This window comes from Coturnix japonica, chromosome 2 (assembly GCF_054131305.1).
Source record: "Coturnix japonica strain WE chromosome 2, WE-NBRP24, whole genome shotgun sequence".
Lineage (NCBI taxonomy): Eukaryota > Metazoa > Chordata > Aves > Galliformes > Phasianidae > Coturnix > Coturnix japonica.
Window position 1 is genome coordinate 100,110,763 of NC_140664.1, and position 23,949 is coordinate 100,134,711.

At 43.7% G+C, this 23,949-nt stretch overlaps 2 protein-coding genes and 1 non-coding gene across 3 annotated transcripts; 2 read left to right on the top strand and 1 right to left on the bottom strand.

The window, feature by feature from the left end:
• Positions 1–222: 222 nt before the first annotated feature.
• Positions 223–295, bottom strand: TRNAR-ACG (transfer RNA arginine (anticodon ACG)). Its single transcript has one exon. It is a non-coding gene; the product is annotated as a tRNA-Arg (tRNA).
• Positions 296–584: 289 nt separating this feature from the next.
• On the top strand, positions 585–19,879 carry SACM1L (SAC1 like phosphatidylinositide phosphatase). The gene is made up of 20 exons (XM_015854151.3): positions 585–747; positions 3,843–3,940; positions 5,221–5,295; positions 6,887–7,014; positions 7,724–7,873; positions 9,680–9,739; positions 10,678–10,711; positions 12,117–12,218; positions 12,784–12,869; positions 13,015–13,101; positions 13,527–13,595; positions 13,693–13,772; positions 14,283–14,381; positions 15,357–15,495; positions 15,719–15,788; positions 15,880–15,952; positions 16,408–16,501; positions 16,581–16,673; positions 17,365–17,422; positions 17,876–19,879. Exons 1-20 carry the CDS (start codon positions 698–700, stop codon positions 18,010–18,012), a joined length of 1,782 nt encoding a protein of 593 aa, XP_015709637.1. The 5' UTR covers positions 585–697; the 3' UTR covers positions 18,013–19,879.
• A 217-nt stretch (positions 19,880–20,096) lies between these two features.
• Positions 20,097–23,890, top strand: SNRPD1 (small nuclear ribonucleoprotein D1 polypeptide). Its single transcript, XM_015854155.3, has 4 exons — positions 20,097–20,293; positions 20,846–20,922; positions 22,012–22,203; positions 23,713–23,890. The coding sequence occupies exons 1-4, from the start codon at positions 20,280–20,282 to the stop codon at positions 23,787–23,789; spliced, it is 360 nt and encodes a 119-aa protein (XP_015709641.1). The 5' UTR covers positions 20,097–20,279; the 3' UTR covers positions 23,790–23,890.
• Positions 23,891–23,949: the final 59 nt, after the last annotated feature.

Below are 23,949 nucleotides of genomic sequence, written 5' to 3' on the forward strand. Positions count from 1 at the left end.
CTGCGAAGCGGTGCTCAGAGTGGTGTTTCCTAAGGTCTCATTGCTCCGGCCTTCACACAGAGCTTGTGGGAGCGGGGTGAGCTTTAGCCCTGGGTTAACCCGCGGCAGCTGCGAGCAGCCCCTGGGCTCGGATGGAGGCCGCAGGGGATGGGGCAGCGCTCCTGGCTTGGGCTCGGGGAAAAAATACGGGAGAGTAGAAAATGGGGGGAAAAAAAGAGCAGCCGAGCCAGCCAGGAGTCGAACCTAGAATCTTCTGATCCGTAGTCAGACGCGTTATCCATTGCGCCACTGGCCCTGCTCGTACAGCGTTATTGGCCGGCCGCAGTTAGAGCAGCCCCCGCTCCCACGGGGCGTCACGTGGCCCCGCCCCGCCGTGTCTCCCCGCGCCGTGTCTGACCGCCCCACTCCGAGCCGCCCAATCCCCGCGCGTTTCCCTGCCACGCCCCCTCCGCCCGCCGTGACGTCACCGCTCGGGCGGCTCCGCGGGGGCGGGGTCAGGGTGCGCTCGTCCAATGGCGGTGCCGCTCTGCCGGCCCGCGCCCTCCCGCCACCTCCCATAGGCGCCGCCGCGCCCGGCTGTTCTCGCGTTCGCGGTGGTTTGTCCCGTGTGAGGTTCCGTCGCCGCAGGCCGCGTCAGCCCGGCGGGGAGCGGAGCGGAGCAGAACGGAGCGGGAGCTGCGTTGTGCGGGGGGCAGCGATGGCGGCGGCGGGACCGGCAGCGGCGGCGTCATACGCCAACCTGAAGCTGTGAGTGCGGGACGGGCCGGGGGGCGGCTCCGACACCTGCGGGAGGCGGCGGCGGCGGGGCGGGGCGGGGCGGCTCCCCTCGGCCCGCCGGCAGAAGGGCCAACCTTTGCACTCGCGGTCCGGCCGTGCCGCAATAGCGCTTATGTAACCGCAGCGGTACCGGCACGGCAACACCCGCTGCTCCCGCCCCGCTCGGCTGCAGCTGCGGCGGCCAGACATGGCTGCGAGGTGCCCTTGTGCGGCACAAGGGCGGCGCCGGGCTCCTGACCGCTGCTACGAGCTGCTCGGCGCTGCGCTCAGCGCTGCTGCGGCAACGCAGCGCTGTGTGAGGGCGACTCCTAGGCCTGACCTGACCGCTCCGTTTAATGGCTGTTTGGGCTCAGGGCACGTGTACGCTGCTCTGCCCTTGCAGACCGGCTGCTGTCTGTGCAGCACTCTGGGCTTCTCGCCTTGTTTCGGTCCTTTCCGTGTGAGGATCTGCAGGTGCTGGAGGTGGCTGGGTGCTCCCAGCAGCAGAACCACCAGTGGTGACTGAGAGCTCACTGCTGCAATGCTCAATGGCATGTGCTGCTCTCTGAGCTGAGCTTGTGGCCTTCTTGCCTGCAGAAGAGGGAAGGTGAGCTGTGTGAGCAGCTGCTGTGTCCCATGACACACTGACCTTCTCAGCAAGGCTTGTTTTGTTAAAGGAAACACGCTTGTGTGGATACGGCCTTGTACAGAACCTCTGGGAGGTCAGAGGGCAGCATATGCAGCCTATAGGTTGTAGTGAGCACTGCTGGGCCCTGCTGTGGAACCAGCTTTGGGAACCAGCTCTGAATGCAGACCTCTGGTACGTCACATTGGCACCAGCAGGGACACAAAGCCTTCATCTTCAGCCAGGTGTGAGCAGTGCAGGTTAAGGTGCTGCTGCCAAGCTGCTGTGCCACCAGGGTAACTGGTTGAGTTACAGCATCGCTTATGGAGCTGGTTAGTAGTGCTGCAGCACCACAGTAGTGTACAAACATCACTTTCTGCCCATACATACATATGGAGAAGCCCAAAAGTGCATCTTTTGGGTTTTGTTTAGCTGAGCTTCCAGCGCTTGGATAACACATCTATAAAGAACTGCTACATTCCCCCAATGCTTCATCTGTCGTGATGGAGCTCAGGGCTGTTGATGGGGAAGGACAATGAGTTACACATTAAACTATTTGTCATCTGAAGAGAAAGATAACTGGAAATAATGAAGGGGCTGTGCCTTTATTATGTCTTAATTCTTTTTTAAAAGGTATTTCTGTTGGTTTGGTGGTGGTTTTTCTTAAAGTCCCGGGGTTATTCCTCCATGGGAAATGTTCCAGTTCCTTGTGCTGTGTGTGCTCGAGGACTAATATGTAACGTGGATGTGTAATTAGGACACCTGCTCACCTAGAAAATCTGGAATCTCTGGAGTGCCGCAACCATCAGCGTGTTGGCACTGTTACTTAACGTGCTGCTGGAGCTGGAGCTTGTTAACGTCTTTCCTATAGCCCACTGCTGGCTGCTTTGGTGCTTGAGCACAGCAAATGTGGTTCAGGATGTGCTTTTTGGCTTGTTTTATCACAGGGTTTAGAGGCTGATGTCGGAGAACTTCCTGCATTAGGGTGATGTGAAGTATTAATGGTGAAAGGATCAATCGCTGAAGTAAGGGTTTGGCTGCTGAGGTCTGGAAGGCTGGAGCGGTATTGAGTGAGGTTCTATCTTTGGTTCCATTAGGCTGAGATGGTTTCTGTGTCGTGCCAAATGTGGACATAGGAATACATAGGTCTGTTAGCTCAGCCTAATTACAACGTAGGGTGCAACTCTGCCTAGTATTCATGGTATACAACACTACTATGTAATAGCGGAACAAGTGAAGCATCACAACATATGCAAACCAAAAGAGACCATCTCTGCTGTCAGTGAAGCCAACCCTTTAAGTGGCGTTAAGAAGCGTTGTTTATTTTCCTTCTACATTTCTATCATGTTAAGGATCAACGCTTTTTGTAGTGCCGTCTCGTGACTTGGATTGGGCAATGACAGCTGTTGTTTTGCTATCGATTTTCGGAAGGAAGAGCAATTTCCAGAGCAATTTGAAGAGTAATACTTGAAATGTGAATCTGATGGCTGCGGTGCATTGACATCTTTCTTATTCTTGAGTGTAATGAGTTATGCTGTCGGTGCCAAATACTTTCATTTATGATTGTTCTTTAGCAGTGCCGAGCAATAGTCTCTGACAGCAGCGGTCCTTCCTTCTGTAATGCAAACTAGATGAGAGGAGCTCGGATCTTGGGAAGGATTTATGTGCTGTTGAGCTGTGATGGAAGCAAGGTATTTATGGGAAGAGTTGTTGCTGTTTTGGCAGGTTAGAGATAGCAGTGACGGCACAGCCAAGGACAAGGCTCTGGTGCCAAAGACGAAGGTTGTACAAAAGCAGAATATAGGCTGCTGCATGGAAGTTAGTTTCCAAAGTGCCTGTGGAGATAATGGCTTAGGCAAAGGTAAAAATGTACAGGCACCAACAGGAATGTGAAGGAGGGTGATATTTGTGTAGGGAGAAGCGGCCTGAGAAGATCTGCCATCAAACTAAAGGGAATAATGCCCTGGTGCATGACTGAGTTCTCCAGTTGTTTCCTGGGTGGTTTCTGGTAGGTTTATCTCTGTGTTCTCACTGCTTTGAGCACAGCTTTGTGTTTCCTGGGCCATCATCAGGGATGTGGTGCTGCAGCTCCTGATGCATTAGGAAGCATCGGACTTCTGACATTCAATCTTTGGCTTATGAGGCTTTTCAAGTGACAAAGCTCAGATTATGTGAGTTATGTAGTAGACCAGTGTGAAGGTAAACCCAGCTTTGTGTCTTTAACTTCCAGTGTAATGAAGGACGGTGGTGTTTATTAAACAGGCCGTGGATTTTGAACTGATTTGTTGTATTTGCTTCTTGTGCACCGACTGTTAGAAAGTAATCCAATGGGAATGCTATGGTGATTTCTTGCAGCTGAAAGGAAGATCCAAACTGATTAGGCTCTTTGCCACTTGAAAACAGAGCAAAATATAAAGTTAGTCTTGCTTAATTTCTTTTGTTCCTCTCCATTCTGTTAAAGGCACATAACACCGGAGAAGTTCTATGTGGAAGCCTGTGATGATGGAGCAGATGACGTGCTGGCTATTGACAGAGTCTCCACGGAAGTCACTCTTACAGGTACTTTCCTTCCCAGTGCACCTCAGCTTAAGCCTGGCTGTTTGTCCTTCTGTTCTCTTGTTTTAGGTGTTCTCAGAAGATCTTAAGAGTCTTATAGTGATACTGAGAGGGGCTTTCTGACCTTTAGTGTTTAGAAATAATGCTTTGTGTTCTGCCATGTGAAGAACTTTGCAGTTCCTTTTCACTGTGGAATTTGCCTTGTGAGTGTCCAGAGTGATGGTGCTTGTCTGTTTCCAGCAATACTATCTATGACAACAGTAAGACCTAACTAATCCAAATTAATGTGGGTTGGTGCAACAAGGCCAGGATCAGTGAAGGAAGGGCTGAATGTTGGGCTCCTGCAGCTTTTGCTGAATTAGCTGTGCAGTTGTTAGTAGTAAGTCTGGATTTTCATAAGACCTTTTAGGAAACAATAGCAAAAGCCAGCAACGACCTCACTGTAAGCTTAGTTCTATTGTGAATATGGATTCAAGTGTCAGTGCAGGTTCTTGTAAGCTCAGGTCTTCACAACTTTCACAGGCTGAATATTTCTTTCAGAATGTGAAGCCAACACTTTAAAACCAAAAAAAAAAAGCAAAGAACTTGCATTAAATGATGACATGAAGTTACAGTGATGTGCACCTTCCCTTTTCTGATGCTTCAGGAGTTGGAATCTCAGCAGTATTGTATCATCTGCCTGTTTGGTATTGATATAAAAGCAGCAACTCCTTTACTCTTTATTAGATATGTTCACATAAGAGCAGTGTGCCTGTCCCATTGATGTTTTTAGTGACCTGGTATAGCACCTCCATTTCTCCTTCAAAATTACCCCTTCAAAACTGGAGAGTCATCTCTACTCGCCATCTAAAGTCTTTTGCTGGTCTACATCAGCTTCTGTTAGTGGTGTTTGATCAGTTGCAAGCATTTGTGGCTTGTTTGTCCTTGGTGTCTTGATGGTTCTATAACAACAAGCTTCTGAATGCTGGCAGGAATGTATGTTGTTCAGGAGTCTTCTTGCTCAGCTATCATTATTGAGCTTAAACGTGTTCAATTGAATGATTCTTTTGATTAATCAAAGTAACAAATCAGGTTAGAGTGCTTCTACATCCCCTCCTCGACCCCCCCCCCCCCCCCCCCCCCTCAACTCCCTTCTGTCCCCATCTCAGGCTTTAGAATTTTATTGCATTCCTTCCAATACAAGCAAAGCTTGATTTATCCAAGAAGCTTTTGACAGTGTAGTTTTGGTACGCTCACAGAATGTTCTCAAGTTTACATATGGATGTTTTCTGTTTGTCTTTTAGTTAAGAAAGATGTTCCTCCTTCAGCTGTTACAAGGCCGATATATGGTATTTTGGGAACAATACGGTTGGTGGCAGGTAAGGAAAATGGAACTGTGCTTATGTCAGTTACGAGAAATATATTGCTAAGACAAGAATAGTCTTTGCAGGTCTCTGGTACTACACTTTCATCAGTATGATTGGCTTTCCTTTGGGTTGCTGCAATACAGAGGTATCCAAATACAGTTTATTGTGTACGTTCATTACAGTCCTAAATTTGTAGCTGTTCTAAAGGCAAGTCTGAGTTTTAAGAATGCATTTCAAAAGCATGCAGATGGCTTCATCTGCTCTTCTGGTAGATGATGTTCTCTGTAACTGTTTTCATCTTAGTTGGAGGACTTGAAATAGTAGCCATGTGTTGTGCAGTTTGACTTCAAATCAATAACACTGATACGCAAATAAATGAGAGTGACAAGGTGTTGGGTAAGTGGGTACAGATCTGTAGGTAATAACTGTGTACCAGCCAGTTTAGAAATATGAAGGAAATTCAAAACTGAAAGGAAAAGAATGGACTGGAACAGTCCTGCATCTCAGGGATTTATGGGGTAAGGTAAGACTAAGCTGATCTTTCTCAATATCCACAATTACTGTGAGATGTCAGTAGTCACTGCCACAAATGAATATGACTCATAAGGCTTAATCTAACAAGAGATTGCTATCTTTTGGATAGCAAAGCCTTCTACAGACTAATGTAATCTGGAAAGTGATGTAAAAATGAGGTGAATGAAAGCCTCCATGCAAAAAGAAGGATTTAAGTTCAGTCACGCTATGGTATTCTTCAACTGAAGTGAAGTATCACCATTAAGTGTGATGATTTCTAACAGGCTCTTAAACTTCCAGACTTAATGAGCTCACATACCAAGCCCAAACTGCATCTTACACAGAGAGAGTAATGTAACGGACACCCTGTCTTAAGTGACCCACTCATTGCTTTACTCAGCTGAATTTTCAACTACATGTTTAATGGTGTTACTGTGTGTGAATGACTTTTTTCTGCCCTCATACAGCTTTGTGATCTTTTATTTGGAAACAAAATGGCACTGAAATGAAGCTGTATTGTGTTCTTGTCCAACAAATACAAATCAATTAGTTTGAGCATACCCTTATGGTATTTTTTTGGCTTGTTACTTATTCAACCACAAAATTGGCAGGTTTACCATTTAAAGTTATTAAAACAAAGAAACAAAACCATTTGTCTTTGCTCTGTTTTGAACCTAATAGGACAGATATATTTTTGAGCGTAAGGTAGATAGACCTCTTGGATTCCAGACGTGGCTTCTTTTGCATGCTTGATTTGGGAAGCACTGAGCATGCTACATTTGAAACCTTAAAGACTTGGACTGCCTTTGCTCTGCAGCATGAATATGGCTTCTTTTCCTTGTCTGTTCTGTGAATTCCTTACACTTCTTGAGTAGCTCCTGATCTGCTGGCATAGAGATGTACCTCTGTAAGTGCATTTGTTTCTGTTCCAGCTGCTTGATGCTGTAATGAACAAAGCTCTATCTGGGACATGCAGAAACCTCACTCTTCCCTCTTGGTTTCTTTTTTCTGGTATATGGTTAGGGACTGTTTTTCTTCATTTGCATATCTTCTTTTTTTTAAGAGAACTTTGCTTATTTTTCATTTACAGGGACGTATCTTATTGTAATAACGAAAAAGAAGAAAGTAGGTGAGATTTTCAGTCATGCCATCTGGAAAGCGACAGACTTTGACATCCTCTCCTACAAAAAGACCATGCTGCACTTAACTGATATTCAGGTAGAAGTGGGTTGACTGGGGGTATGGGGAGGAAATTCTTCTGTTGATCTCCATTACCACAGAACTTAGCCTGATGGAACCATGAAAGTTGGTGGATCTGAGTATGCTGGGTTTTAGTTTGTGTAGTTTTATTTTTTATGAACCTTTTTGAACTGTACTTCTTCCTCTGGTTGGACTACAGTATTATTGGAATATTTAGATTGAAATGCATATAAGTTATGTCATTTGAGATAACCAGCATTGTACACAATGGAATATCAATCCCACTGATCTTGATCCATAAGTCGTGCACTTTTCCCCTTTCTAGGATGGCACAGTATGGTAGGATGAAGTTGCCTGTCTTGCTGCGAATTCTTGTTCCTGATTATCTATCATCTTTTCCCTGTTGAGGGCCTTAATGAATGCTTTCCCCGTATGGTGTACTGCAGAGATGTTTTAGTGCTATGCTTTTGCAGTCTATTAGTAAACGGTCATCCTGAGCTGCTCCATAAAGCCACTGCTCTCGTCACGTTATATCATTCTCACAGCTATACTGTTGTGCAGTAAGCTGCCTTGCTCACATCTGGCCATCCACCTTGCTTAATGTAAGGAGTTACTCAATCAGGTGGTTACTTTTTAAATCAAAATAGTTTTGGGTAAAGAAATGATAGCTTTTAAAAATAAGGTATTTTGATTGGTAACTTTTTTTTTTTTCCCTTCCTCTTAACAGTTACAGGACAATAAAGTATTTCTATCGATGATTAGTCATGTTTTGAGTGTGGATGGGTTTTACTTCTCAACAACTTACGACCTAACACATACCCTGCAACGGTTAGCCAACACCAGCCCAGAGTTCCAGGAGATGAGCCTATTGGAGAGGGTAAGGATTTCTTGTTGCTTCACATCTCTCTCTGATGTTGTCACTTAGTTCTGTGTGACGTAAGTATATTTTACTCAGGTTCTTTTGGACATCATTTAAATGCTGTCTTTCTCTAAGTTTAAGTTAATAAAAAGCTTAGGATGATGTTGATGAGATCAGTGCGCCTAGTGCTCTCAAGCTTAAATCTTCCACCATGTTTCGTAATGGAATAATGTTAAATTGTAGCAGATGGTGTTATAGTTTATGACCCTCTTAAGCTGAAAATGTCTTTACTATCACAGTCATTAAATTAAATGAGTGGAATGGATTTGTGTGTCACTTAGATGTAAGTCTTTATAACGGTGCTTTTATTTTTCTTCCTATTCCTGTGTTGCTAAACTCTGTAGCTTTGTAAATCCAGTTGTACTGGGGTAGTTCTCTTAAATAAGAAGCTGACAGTAGGGGGAAAAAGAAGCAGCCAGTTAGGTGTGCTAAGTACATTCAGTCAACTTAGTTTGCTTTTTGATGTGCTTAGAATAGGAGTAGAAGTAACTAATATATTATGCTTCAGAACAAAAGTCTGAGCGCTGTGGCGTCCTATTGAAACTGCTGGGGTTTGCAGCTGTCATAGTAGTCCACTCTTCCTTCAGCCTCATAGCTTGTTAGCAGCATGATGTTACAAAAGTATATTCAGCTGTCATGTCAGATGTGTTCAGGCAGGTTAGAAGTACTTTGAAATGACTGTTTCAAATGAATTTAAAAGGAATTCAAGATGGTTTGCCTTTGACTTCATAAAACCATGAAATGACTTGCATTGGAAGAGATGCTAAAGATACTTAGTTCAAATCTCTCTGCCATCAGCAGGGCTGCCATTCACCAGATCAGGCTGTCTGGGGTCCCATTCAACCTCACTTTGAATGCATCCAGGGACGGAGCATCCTCTGCTCCACTGGGCAGCCTGTTCCAGTGCGTTACCACCCTCTGAGTGAAGAACTTCCTGTAGCATCTAATCTAAATTTCCTCTTTTATTTTCAAACCGTTCCCCTCTGTCCTATCAGACCACATTAAGAAGTCAGTCTCCTTCCTGCTTGTAAGCTCCCTTCAAGTACTGGAAGGCTGCATTGAGGTCTCCCCTGAAGTCCTTCTTTCTCCAAGCTAAACAAGCCCAACTTCCTCCTCCTTTCTTCTTAAAGGAGATGTTCCAGCCCTTGGGTCCAGAGAAGGGCCCCAAAACTAGGTCACTAATCCATCACATATTTTTTTTGTGGTAATTTAAGTCCTACTTGCTGTATCTTCCAACAGAAATAGGTGTTTATCCTTTTTCTCACACTGAGGTTGAATTATCCTCGTCCTTACTGATGCGTTGTCTTGCATGCCTCCTCTTAGAGATGGAATTGGTGCCATCTCCCTGGAGCCTGCACTGCTCTGCACCAAATGTCACTTTGATGACTAATCTGGTGGCTTTTCAGAAAGTGCTCGGCAACCTGCCCAAGATACTTTGAGGTGAGCTGTAAATAGGAGAGATGTGAAGTTGAGGATCATTTATTTAGCTGGAAATAAATTATTTCCTCTATAACTGCGAGTATTGTTTAACTTTTGGTTCTCTGAATTGTTGATTATTGCATACTGGACTCCTTACACTCCTACCTTGTGCCCATTTGAGCAGTCTTATCTTGCTATCGTTAGCAATGGTTTGAATATGCCTCCATATGCACTTACCCACCTAAATTTGCGTAATGCATGGCTTCCAACTTGCCCTTATGCTGAATTAAATGGAACAGAGTTTGTAAAAGTGTGGCTTTCTGGTTTGTTATTTTTTTGCTGCAGGCAGATCCACGGTTTGTATGGAACGGGCATCTTCTTAGAGAGTTTGCTGCTCAACCTGAGGTAAACTTTATAATGCCTATATTGATGCAGGATGAATGTACTCCTAAGAAAATTATACAGTGTTCTCCTTATGTCAGGCAGCTGGGTTCTAGCATAGCTTGGCTATTTGTCTTTTAGCTGAGTATAGCGACAGTCTACTTTACAACTTCCAGTGTTATGTCAATATCCTCAATACCTGGTATTTGATCCTTAGGTATAAGGAAGGTTTAGCACAATACTCTAAGGCTGGGTGGCATCTTTCTTAGTGGGTGCAGTTTAAACTGGTTGCCTAGTGAGCAGGTTGTAAATCTGAAACTTAAGTAAGGCTAATGCTTCATATTCTTTTAGTTTATTTCAACTTAAGGCTGCCAGAATGTAACATTTGAATTCATTTAGTGCAGTAAATGAGTGCCTGACTGTGGGCTGTGCCTGTAGTGAGTACATCAGTGGCCAGACTTAGAGATTTGAGAAATACACTAAGCCTACTAGATTGTCTACACTACAGCAACCTTTTCTCTTTATCAGTACATGCCATTTATCCCAGTGAATGACACACTGTTTCTGTCTCAGTAACCTGTGGGGTTGTGCTTTCTTGTTAAGCACTTGTTAAGGCTGGATTGTGCCCTGCTTCTGGAATGTGAAGATAGGTAGTAGCAAAAGGCTATTATGCATATTCCAAAGATATATGACTGAGTAGATGCTTTAGATGGTGCTATGCAAACAGAGCTGGGGAAATCAGAGAACCTGTGGTGGGAAGAGCAAAGAAAGCCAAGTGGCTGGTTGGTGAAAACAGAAGGAATGTCTGAAGGAATTACTGCATCCAAAACAAAAAGCAGCAAATTCCAAGCATATAAAACTACGCTTAAAAGCCTCCAGAGAAACCATTATTAGTTACCATTTTTTGTCTGCTGTTTTTTAATAATTCTAAATGCATTGTGTGGCTTTCTTGTCTGTTTCAGATCCATAGGTTTGCTACGCCAGTGATGCATGGATGTATCCTTTCCTGCTGTAAAGATCGGTACTGAATTTGGCAGTCTGTGGCAAAAATGACTGTTGCATGGGTTGCTACATTGGTAATGTAACATAGAATACAATGTCAGAATTAAGTGGTGTTTTGCTCAGATATGAATGCTATGTATTTGGTAGCCCACTGACATGTTAACTTGTATAAATATTCTACTTCGAAGGCTTCATGTAATTGATTTTACAGGCATGATTTGCATAACTGCTTTTCAAGGAAGTAAAGGTTAGGGTGAATGTAGCAAACTCTTACGTCAACCTTAGCACTTCTTACTTTGGTATAAGAAAACCTGCAGTTTGCAGGTTTTCCTTTGAGTTTAAAATAAGGTAGACTAGCTTTGATTTGGAGGAATACTTGTGAATCTTCCTGTTGTTGAATAAAAAGGCTCTTGGATCTCTCTTCCTAGCTGGCTGCTTTTCCTGCACCAGTACCTTTCTAGCAAATAAATCAGTCTTGAAGGTTTTGAGTGGGATGTTTTGTTTTCTTTTGAGAAAAGGAGAAAATTTAACCTTGTAAGCAAGTTTAACGCTCTCTGGTAGCAGTGTGTGATCAACAGGTCCCAGGTTCTGACTTACCCACTCCTTCTTGAACTGCCAGGACTTGACAGAGTAACTTATGCAGCATTCTGTTGGCAGGGTTGCTCTGATGTGTGCGGGGAATGGCTTCCAGGCAGTATCAGTAGTTCTGGTAGGACTGTTAGCAGCTGGCACATCTCCAGTCCTTCTTTCCTGTGACTTCATTGAATGGAAAATGTTGTGGGAGTAGGTGGAGAGTCAAGGAAAGATAGTGAAAGGGAACTGTCAAAACAGCGCAGCCCATATCCTGCCTCTGCCAGGGGCTGGGTGGAAGAATCTGGATAGATTGCCATTAGCAATTGGCATTCTGCAGTTAACCTTCCTCTGTCCTATTTTCATTACATAAATAATTAGCACAAGTTATACACGGTGCTGTAATTCTGACATTAACCAAATGTGTTAAAGAGCCCAAGAATTCAAAGAAACATGTGTGTGATTAAAATGGTAGGAGAAACCTGAAGCAGAACCGTGATAGTCTCACTACAAGCTAATTAATTAATCTCAGATCTTCTTCTATATAAACCTACATATATTTTGTTCAGCATCTTGAGTGGGGTTCCAATCTTGCAGTGTGAAGAAATAGTAGACTTACCTGGGTAATGAAGACATCACTCAAGTTCCTGCTGAAGGCTTGGTGTGCATTCTCATTTGTGTGAGTGTGTGTGGGGGATTTGAAAGCAGGTCCACATTTGTTATAGTCCTGAAATACATCTTTGGGTGTTATCTTCTGGTTCCTTCACTTTGGCTGTTTGCTGATATGTAAGAAATGTTTGGCTTTCTTTTCCTTATTGTTATTCATCAGTTATCTCTATGCATTCCTGTTCTATTAATGGCAAGTGTTTTGACTGGCTGCTTGTTTCCAGAAGAAGCTGTTTCAGAGCTGGTGTACGCTACTATGTAAGAGGTAAAATAGCAAATGGAGATTACTGTACATGTTCTGTAAGGGAGCTCTACTGCTTTCCCACTTAGATTGGAGTTAAATGCAAGCACAGCCCTTCTGGCCTAGCAGTAAACAGAGCATCACTGGTGCTGCCAGAGCAGCCCTGAGCGGTGATGTTCTCTAATTATTAAAGGTGAAAAACTAGAAAGGGAAATAGCTTTGAAGCACTGCTTGTTTTGTGTGTCTCAATAATGCATGCTTTTGAAGGAATAAGTCAGTTTCTGCAGTACCTTTGCTATTGAATTGTAGTTATTAGTGTCAAGCAGTTGCTTTATTTCCTATTCAGCTACTCAGTTTCTAGGACTGTAATCAGGACTATAATTCACAAAATGTGATGAGCACAATTGTGGCTCTTCAGTAACTACACTTGATACAGATCATATTAAAGGTCTGCCAGAGGCATTTTTAATTTGCCATCCTGAGGCAGGTTTGCTGTTTTCATACTTGCTTTGAGGGTAGAAACCCTTTTCATACCTTGTTGCTGTCCTGGTGTGCTCTGAGCTCTTAACGAGGCCTCTATCCTACCCAGGTATTGATTCAGAAGGACACGCAGCTAACTTTGTTGAAACAGAGCAAATTGTGCATTACAAGGGGAGCAAAGCATCATTTGTTCAGGTAAGGCCAGTGTAATAAACTGCTGATTAGCTTAAGGCATGTGTTAATAAATCTGTCTGTATTTGAAAAATATGTTAACTAAACCATTCTGTTTTACGAACTCAAGTAAGTTTTGTTGTTTAAAACTGTTACATTCTCTTTTCAGACCCGTGGATCAATTCCTTTTTTCTGGTCTCAGAGACCAAACCTCAAATATAAACCAAAGCCTCAGATCAGCAAGTCAGTAAATCATGTATGTGAGTGTTTGTCTTGGGGCTTTAATGCATTTCTGGGCTTGTGTAGGTGGGTGGTGTGACAGGCTGTAATCAGAAGAGTGAAAGTCAGCAATATTAGATGGAGGATTATTGAGTAGCAGTGAGAAGTCGTGTGTTCTGTGGAAGAAGTTCAGTACCTGACAAAAGAACACCTGGTTTGAATGAGGGCAGTGTTTGCTCTTTGGTTCTTGTTTTTGTAGTTGGAAAATACTTGTAGCTTGTTTAAGGAGAGCTGGTAAGGGGGGGTGTGGGTGGGGGACTGAAAGTAAAAGTGTGTTAACACAGTAGAGAACAACAAGCACTGTGCTATAAAACTGTGTGTGCAGTATCATTGGAAAGTGGTTGTAGGGGTTTCTTGTAAATCAGATCTTAAATCTGTCATTGCATTTCCTTTCTTTTCTAGATGGATGGCTTCCAAAGACACTTTGACTCTCAAATAATCAGCTATGGAAAGCAGATGATTGTTAACTTGGTATGCTTTCCCTTGTTCTTCTTGAGAAAGCTGCTCTTCTTTCAAGCAGGCTTATAAATAATGCTCTCATTTTTTTTTCTATTTCCCTTTTTTCCAGGTTAACCAAAAGGGTTCTGAGCTGCCTCTGGAGCAGACGTTTGCAAAAATGGTGACTAGCATGGCAAATGGAATGGTCAGGTACACGTGAAGTCAAATTATACTTTCGTGAGCTTAAAAACTCAGCGTTGCCTCTGAAACAGAGTGATCAGTGCTTTCAAGGCCTTTATTAAACAGCTGACTTGTTGATGTTTTGTTCATTTGAAGTAACCTTTATGTAGCCATTGCCCCTTAGATTTTATGCACAGGTGAGGCTGAAGATGGAACAAACAGAACAAATGAGGGAATTCAAGGGTCATGGTAGTGACACAGGTGAAAGGAGATGCATTTCTTCTCTTATGTGCTTTCGGGAGAAAATATAGTAGCCACAACTTAAAATGAGTAACTAGTGTTGTCTCAGGCTAATGGTGTCATTACAGAAGTGTAGATACTGTCACTGTGCACTCTAAGGAAGCAGCCATGGAAAGATTACAGAGCACTGATGAGATCCATAGGTGTAAATTCTGCCACTGCCTTGTTTTGTGGATGTGTGGATTTTTGAGACCTTCACTGCAGTAAGTATGCTAAAAAGGTGCTTCTTCCTCTGTTCAGATACATAGCATTTGACTTCCATAAAGAGTGCAGTCGGATGAGATGGGATCGGCTTCAGATTTTACTGGATCAACTAGCAGAACAGCAGGATGAGTTTAGGTAAGACTTGCTGGTTCTTTTAATTAAGTATTAAAATAAGACTGCTTTCTCACAGTTTCTATTGTTGTAAGGCAGGTTAAAACAGACCTGTGAAGCTTGTATAATATGCTTGTATGCATCTTTAGTGTGAGTTTTGTCTTACAATGCTGTACGGTACCAACAGATCATACTGTAGTTAGAATTCAGAGCTCATAATTACATAAGAGTAACTTCTTATACAGGATTTGTAAATCTTTAGGCAACTGGAAGCTTATTTCTATGGTAGGACCAGTCCCATCCATGCATCCAACTGATCATTTGATTTGTGTATTTGTTTTCTCAGCTCAGTTATCAGAATATTTTCATGCAATCCAGTATTTAAAAGGAGCTTTCTAATACCAGTTAAGTGGGGGAAAAAAAACCAAAAACCTGTATGGTTTAGCTGGATAAAAAGGTTGGGATGGTTCAGATATGTAGTTGTTATGGGGAGATGTTCCCACAGATGTCTGTGCAATGGAGAGGAGGAGCATGAGAACTGTTGGTAGCAGATTTCCAGTAGTTGCCTTAAAGATCTGAGCAATTATCTGGAAGAAGTGTTCCTCACGTTTTACTCTTTGTGTTGTGGTAACTGGATTAAGGCTGGTAATCTGGTATAGAGACCCAGATCTGGTTACTTTAATATTTATGCTCTGCAAGTAATCATGGTAATTGTGTATCCACAACTTAAAGTCACTGTTGTTGCATGAGTAGCTGCTCTTCCCGTTGGCCTGTAGTTCAATATTGCTGTCTGTCTGAATGACAGTAGTGAGTATTGCTCAAAGATTTCTACACGTTCATGTATTGATTCTGCTTTTCATCAAGGGAGGAGAAAAATTCTGGTTGGCATCACATATCAAAGACATGGCTAGTGATTCTTCACCCGCTCCAGAAGCTGTGTTTTGGCTGCTGGAGTATTTGTTACAATCCACCGAGGTACTTATACATTGTATGTTTCAGTTATTTTCTAGTAGATTCAGATGGTAAAATCGTGACTCATCAGGAAGGAATATTCCGCAGTAATTGTATGGACTGCCTGGATAGGACAAATGTGATTCAGAGCTTGTTAGCACGCCGATCTCTTCAAGCCCAGCTTCAGGTAAATACTTAGCTCTTATTTGACAGGCTCTTAAGAAGAGAAAGGAATTCTATTTGAAACTGAAATACAATGAAACCCCTCAAGAGCTTATATGCCTGAGTTACTGTAACGCTTATTTGAAACGCACTGACCGGATAATAGCTTACTGCACACAGGTATTTGTGAAAGCAAGTCCTAGTATTTCTAACGTATTCTTAGCGTGCTTCCATCTGCTTTGTTTCAGAGGCTGGGTGTTTTGCATGTTGGGCAGAGAATTGAGGAGCAAGCGGACTTTGAGAAAATCTACAAAAATGGTATGATGCTCATAAAGCTTAAACAGAAGTAAATGGCTTTTCCAAGCAGTACGTAACTTCCTTAATGTTCTCCATGTTTTCCTGTTCACAGCATGGGCTGATAATGCTAATGCTTGTGCCAAACAGTATGCTGGAACTGGTGCCTTAAAGACAGATTACACAAGGCAAGTCTGCCTTTCTTGTAAAGGCATTCTGGGTTCTTGGGTACGTTTGGGGTTTCCTTTAGGTCTTTGCATTCAAAAAGATCATTGATTTGGGGCGTAGTCTATTAGTGAACTTTGTGGTGGTTTGATTCAACTGGTAAAATGTGAGAATGGAATGTACTAAAGAACTCTTTTCTCCTTTCATGTACACACAAAGAATAGGCAGTCTAGAATTAAAACCAAGACATGCATATCTTTATGGCACATTTGTATCATGGAATGGTGGGAAGTGTAATCCTTTACAAATAACTTGTAACAAGTGTGTATGGTAATAATGCAGGGGCAGCTCTACAAAACTGGAGTAGAGCTGTAGGTACTCATTAAACATAGTACGTCTGAACAGTGAAAGGACTGTATCTGAAATCTTGTCCTGAATGCATAAATATGTAATAAATATTTTAAATGTCTTTTTGCAGAACTGGGAAGAGGACTCAGTGGGGCTTAATAATGGATGGCTGGAACTCATTAATACGTTATTACAAAAATAACTTCTCTGATGGATTTAGACAAGTAAGTTGGGCTCCTAACTGTGGGAGATCTATGTTAAATACTGCTGTGCATTTCAGCTCCTGCTCTGTTTCTCTCTCAGGATGCTATTGATCTCTTTCTTGGAAACTATTCAGTGGATGAAGTAGAATCTGCTAGCCCTCTACACGTCAAGAAAGATTGGAAGTTCTTAGCTGTGAGTATAGAGACTCTATTCACGTTTTTGCAAACACATGAAACATTTAAGCCACTTGCATCAATAAAACTGAGTAGAAATCACCTGCTTAGTAATTGAGCGTCCCTATAATGTGGCTGTGTTTGTGATACCTGCTTGTAGGACTAAACTCAGGCTGTTCCTTTGACAGAAAGCGGAGTGCCCTTGAGGTATTGAAAAAACTGCTGCTTGTTGTTTTTAACATCTGCTTCAAGTGGGAAGGGAGAAATCCTACCAGTCACCACCAGTGACTGTTGTTTCCTTCTGCAGAAGAAGCTTGTGAAGATCTTTTCTCATACTTTATGCAGAAGCGTAGACTGTAACATGAAAACTTTTCTCCGCCTTTTTCTCCCTTTCCCCTTTCATGTAGCAATATGGGACTTGGGGACACGAGGGGTTTAAGTGGTAGCTGGTGCACTTTTTCTTTTAAAGGAAAAACAAGTCCTTTATGTCACATCTGTTTTAATATATAGAAGGTGTTTTTTAATCCTGAATATCACTATTGAGCACACTCGCAAATTCTGGAACAATCCAAACTTTTATGGTTGAATCTGACATCAGCAGTTGAAGTAACTTGATGGCAAAGCAAGTAAATAGTTTTGCAGGCTTAGCACGTACATTCCTTACATTCATTGACTATTGTATTGTGTAACTATTCTTTTCCTTTTCCCAGTTGCCTATTATTATGGTGGTTGCTTTCTCCATGTGCATCATTTGTTTGCTAATGGCTGGTAAGTCACAATTAACTGCCCCCCAAATTTAGTTCTACCTGAGTAGATTATTATTATTATCATTTTTATTTTGCACAAAGGCAGATCAGAAAAGTGAGATACAGACATAAGCTTGATCTGATGGGCCGGGAATAAAAAAGGCTTTCTGCTTTTTTTTTTTTTTTCCTTTTAATTTCCTAATATTTGTGCCTGTAAAGTTCTTGAGCCTGTGACCTCCGTAGTTGTCTACTTAAAGTACTCTAACAGCTGTGTGGCAGATGGCACTAGTTTACAAATAGCAACCTTAACTGGTTACTTTCTAGGTAAGGAAAGAGAAAATGGTCTAAGAAGGGCCTCAGTGCCTGTGAAGCACTCTGAACTTCATTTGATGTCTGTGGGAGGGCTTGAATGTTTTGTTGTTTGTTCTGTCTGATTGTCAGAGATGAACTACAGTGTTTGTCTGACTTCTACCAGGTGATACATGGACTGAGACACTGGCCTACGTGCTTTTCTGGGGAACTGCAAGCTTTGGAACTTTTGCTATCATCCTTTACAACGGGAAGGATTTTGTAGATGCACCCAAGCTGGTCCAGAAAGAGAAAATGGACTGAATTTGTGTGTGTGGAAAGCGGCTTGGTACTGAGGATTCCTCAAGCCATACCTGGAGTCTCTACTGACCTGCTTTCCACACCAAATAGTGGTCTTATGGACATTCTTCATTGGCAGCGCTGGAGGGGAGAGAAATGGTCTCAGTTGCAATGGTCTTTGGAATATTGCATTAGTTGAGGGGCCTCCACCCATTTCACTGAGAATTCAATGATTAAGGGCAGCTTTTTGGTTTCTGGAATGCTCTAGAGTATAAAGTGGATGGCTTAAGCTCATTGTCCATGTGAGCGGTTCTGGCTGAACTTTGGTTTGGCAGGAGAGAGCTCTGCTGTTCGTGTGTCCAAACACCTGGATGTTAAAGCAGTAATAAGAGTTTCTAATAGCGTTCTCTGAACAAATAAGGTGTCATAACAACAGGAAGTCTTATTCCACGGTTTGTAGCTGGATTATTTTTGCTGTGGTTAAGTCAAGACCTTCATACATGTGTGAGGTTTTTTTCCACCAATTATACAGGATTTCTTGAATCCTACTGCTCCTCCAGAATGACCTTTTTGTCCTGTGTTGTCTAGGACTGATGCAATATTCTACTAATCATTGTTTGAGGAAGAGTTGTAATTGGATGCTCCTGAAGTTGCAAACGTCTTGCACTGTTTCAGTACTGCAGTCTCCAGATGATGATTCATTAGTTAGCTCTTGAAAATACAGGTTTGGGTTTTTTTTTCTTTTCTTTCAATGGATGTAAATGAAATCAAAGAATGTAAAACTCCTTGCAGGGTTTATCAAACCTTCCTTATGCTAAAGGCCCAAAGTTCTCCATCACTTTAAGAATGGTTGCAATGCAAAGGTGAATTTGGTATTGTTTTTGCTAGTCAGCTGCTTCTGTTCTTGATGTTGTTGGAATAACTCACAAAAAAAAGGAGTATGGATCAGAGGAGGAGGTGTCACCCTAATGCCATGTTGCACTTGGGAGCAGCTTCTTGCTTTTCATGCATGATGTAACACACTTTAAAAGGAAAGGTTTTTTTCTTTAAAAAGCTACAAAATAACATGTGCTGGTTAACAATAAATGTGTGTCTTTAAATTTAGTGCTTCCAAGCTGTATAAAAAACAAGTAATCCTACTTGAGGACCAATTTTAAACTATTTTGTCACTTATTTTATATGGTTTGTTCAAAACCAGCCGTGAAACTTGCTTAAGGCGCTGCACATTGTTTAATATTTCCTGTAAGTACAGCTGTATATTCAGATTGCAGTTATAAAATGTAAATGGGGGGAGAAACGTGTAGAATCTTAGAGCTAGCACAGTTGTTGTTACTGAGGTTAGAACACAAAGCACTGATACTCCAGTGTTTCACTGTGTTGTGACTGAAACTGTGTACAGACTTTTGCAGTTATCTGTTCATTTTAACCTTGAATGTTGCTGGAGGCTTCTGGTTCTATGTGAGCATAACCTGCACATAAACATCAGTACTCACCATGCCTCTGTCTGCTTCTCGATGCTGTGCTGGGAATACCAATTGGTGGTTAACTGGAAACTCCTCTCTGACTTCATTTACCAGTGTCACCTCTGTCATAGACTCAAAGTGCAGGAACACCATAAACTCAGTATGTAATGGTTCTTACGGCTCTCGGGCAGCTGCCCTCTCAAACTTGGTTCTTTGCGGTTTGTTTAAAGCAAAACATAAAATAACAGATTTCATGTGGAAAAGAAGAGCTGTGGTGTGTGTGTAGGGATGGAGGGAGAGACGTGGGTTAACGTGGGTTCTCAGAGCTGGAGGGCAGCCAGATCTCAGTGCTTTACAAAAAGAGTCTGTATTGCAGAAATCACAACAGTGTACTCATCAATGATAATAAAAGGTCTGATTTTTCTAGATCCTGGCCGCTGCGTTTGTGTGCCTGAGCTCCTTATCAACTGCTTAACGTAGAAGCATCGCTGGTGCGGACTAGACTATTTGCACACAGCTACAGTGCTTAGATACGTATAATCCCGAGCCCACCATTCCAAAATGGCGGCAGCGCATCCCCTCAGTGCCCGCCCGCCCTCAGCCCCGCGCAGTCGCGCTGCGTCCCGCCCCTTCCGCCGCGCCGCTTCCGCCCATTGATCGCAGCCGGCGGCGGCCGCTCAATCTCTCGGGGCTCGGTGCGCTCGTTGGAGGCCGCGTTCCTGTCCGCCCGCGCTCGCGGCGCTTCCGCCGAGGCCTTTTCGTGCCCCCAGGGGCGGCCGCCGCTGCCCGCCGAAAGCCCCGCGGCCGCCGCGCCGTCCCGCCGGCGCAATGAAGCTCGTCAGGTGAGCGGATGGAGGCGGATCGCGGAGAGAGGCGGCGGGGAGCCCGCGCAGGCCGCCTCCCCCTCCCCACACACAGGCCGCCCGGCCTGTCGGGGCCTCGTTGCGGCCTGGGCTCTGCGGCGAGCGGCTGGGCCTGCGAGCGGGGCTGCCCGGGAAACCACCCCGGGGGGTTGGGGGCGGAGCCGGGTGGAAGCGCCTTCACGCGGTGCCGAGATCCAAAATGGCTGCTGCTTAGCTGGTGGTCAGAGAGCAGCCCGAGTTGGACGGGATGCACGAGGGATCCCGAACCCAACTCACGCAGGGCGCTCAAAACACAAACCCTGTGACTGGAAGCGTTGTCCCGACGCTGCTTGAGCCCGGTGCCACCGTTTCCAGCCCCTGGCAATTGGGCGCCGTTTGGGGCTTTGGCTTTGCCCCATGGAGCACCTTCAGTGCAGTTCATGGCAGCTGAGAACGTTTGCGTTAGGATGTACATCGATCGGTTCCCCGTATCAGCATGTGGTTGGACATAAGGCTTAGTGTGACAGCAAACACTCTGTGCTTAATTCCTAGGTTTCTGATGAAGCTGAGTCACGAGACTGTGACCATCGAGCTGAAGAACGGGACGCAGGTGCATGGCACCATCACAGGTACGGTGTGCCAGCAGCCTCCCAGGCTGATCTGAGCTGTGTGGGGTAAAGGAAACCGGTGCTGGCGTGGCTGGTGTAAGTGTGGTAATCTGAAATTACTGCAGCAGCATGCAGGCATTGTGAGACAGTGTCACTGCTGTATCAAAGGGCAGTGGTCATACAGCCTATCCACTTATGTTTCAGAACATTTTGGGGCTGGAACTTGAAGGTCCCTTCCAACTTAAACCGTTCTGTGATCTCATTGGTAAAGCTGCAGTACACTGTAGTTGCATCAAGAAGTCACCACTGAGTCACTGGCAGAGAGATATTTTTCTAACGGTAGCACAGATAAATGGTAAATGCTGAACATGGTTACAATCTACTGAGATGTAAGGGTTAAAAGCACGTTATTTTGCAGCCAGATCCGTCCATTTTGTTAGAAGCTGGCTGTGGTGGCAGCACTCTGTGCCTCCTACCCTTGTACTCTCACAGCCTTCGCTGTTGAGCAAAGTCTCTCTCATGCTGTGCTAAGAACCTGTAAAACCCTGCAGTGCCATCCATGGTTCTAAAATGACAGTCATCCCTGTACATGGGTGTACGAAGCCTGTTGCAGCCACGGTGCCACCTGCAGTTGGTGCTTCTGATGCTGATGTTAGATGTGTTTGATCAGAAGATCATGGTTGTACTTAGAAGGAAACGCAGTGTTATTTTTCTACTCAAAAGTTCGTTTTCTTTCTTTTGAAAGGAGTAAAAAAGACAAATATTATGCTTTTGTAGTAAGTGGCAGTTTATTTGTTGTCCGGAGGAATCATTTTAAGTGTTTAGTGTTGCTATGACTTAAGACCTAGGAACAGATCCCTACAGCTGGTGGTAAGTGGCTCTTCCTTTGGAAATATATCAGTGTTGAGGGCAGCAGCTGATAAATCAGCATAATTAATAGAGGAAAAAAAGATGTAGTTTCTTCTTCCACTTAAGAGGCTTAATTAACAAATGGCACAGATCCAGAAGCGTGTGTTAGCAAAGTCTTGAAGCACGTGCACAGTTAATAATAGCCAAAGAGGAGTCATCCTGTGTGTTCCCACCCCTGAAATCAGCCTTGTGTTATTTCAGGAGTGGATGTCAGTATGAATACTCATCTCAAGGCTGTGAAAATGACGCTGAAGAACAGGGAGCCTGTACAGCTGGAGACATTGAGCATTCGGGGGAATAACATCCGATACTTCATCCTACCAGACAGTTTGCCCCTGGACACCTTGCTAGTAGATGTTGAACCAAAAGTCAAGTCCAAGAAAAGAGAAGCAGGTGAGTGCATGATTTCCCAGTCTCTGCTTGTTTTACTTTGTGTTTTCGTGCTCTCGCTCTGAAGGCATGTGATTGGAAATCTTAATTTCTGTATTGCTTTCATCTCTGAGGGTTTGTACCGAACTCTGCCTTGTGTACCTTCATTGTGTCTGTAGTCTCCTTTCATGAGAAGTTATTTACACAGCTTCTCATGCATCTGTTTTAAAGTGTAAACGTCTTTAAGTGTGAGTAAATCTTAACCTATGGCATTCTCAGAGGCAGCACCAATGGGATGCACAGTTTCTCTTTTCAAAATGTCTGCTCTGTTTCCCTGGTTTCTGTGTGTAACTTTGTATTTAGCCTAATAAGAAAATATAGAGCAGCCTCAGGAGCGGTGCTGGACTGAAATCTCACTTGGCAGTGGATACAAACAATCTGCTGGAGAACCGAATTGAAGGGGCTTCAGAATGCAGAGGGAGCTGAGGCTGTGTTCCTGTGGATAAAGCCCTTAAAGCCTAACAGAATAGGGAATGCTTCTGGTTTTGTTCTGCGCCGTTAACAATTAATATCCAGTAAACTCCACAAAGTTTGTGTCTTCAGGCAGTAAAAGTTTTGCCCAGCAGTGTTAATCAGTGTGTCTTTCCAGAAATAAGTTAAAGGTAATCGTGCTCTAAAGCAACTGCTTGCCATTTCTCCTGTAATTTATGCTTAATTATTTGGACCTGCAGTCTTTGATGCTCTGAAAATGCATCCTAATTAATCTGTTTATGTTAATAAAATGGATTAAGGGACCTGTGGGTGTGTGCGTCACAGGCTAAAATGGCATTACTGTCATCTGGATGGTAGAACCTCCAGCATTTCCTTCAGCCTGAATCACTCTGTGGTTCTGTCTTCCTTTAGAGTGCCATGACAAGGCAGCACTGAGAAGCAGAGGCAAACCAATGGGCTGGGAATCGTGTCTGAAACTGGCACAGGCATCTTTAAAGACCCTTTCCAAAGAAAGGGGACCATTGGGACCCTTTAGGAATGCTGCCATTTAGTGTGCAGCACCTGGGAGTGGGGGCTTGCAAATCTTAGAGCATTTTCCTTCAACGCTGAACTTAATGAAACATGTGAGCTGCAGCAAAAAAAAAAGAAGAAATAGCACGTTTGTAGGGAGATAGGTAATAACCAAAACACTCTGTGCTGCAAAATGTTGCAGTTTCTTTTTCTGATTCCTGAAGAACAAGGTTTTATCAAACAGAGAATGGTCTTCCCGTAGCATTTGGAAGCGGTGATGTTTCAACTCCTTGTTATCTGCAGCAAAGTCAGAGACAGAGAGTGGCCCGTGGAAGCTGGGCACTGGAAAACCTAACACAAAAGATGATGGTACCGTCCAAAACATTCTGGGAATCAGCTGGTTTAATATCTGCCTTACTGCTTCCATGTGATGAGGTGTTACGTTGTTTGTGCTTGCAGCAGAATGTTCTCATCTAAATCCAAGCGTTCCAAGGTCTCACTTGTTTCATCCTTTCTGTTTCATTTGCTCAGTTGCTGGAAGAGGTCGTGGCCGAGGCCGCGGAAGAGGCCGGGGCCGTGGCAGAGGACGAGGAGGCCCAAGACGATAACTTCTCCCATGCAACTGTTAACCACATTCTGGGCGACTTTGGATTTTTTTTTGTACAGGTCTTGTTTATGGTATCCATTTTTAATAAACCGAAAAGTGAAACAGGTGTCTTTCCTTTGTCAGTTAAGCATGGGAAGGGAGGCATGTGTTTCTAGGGGCAG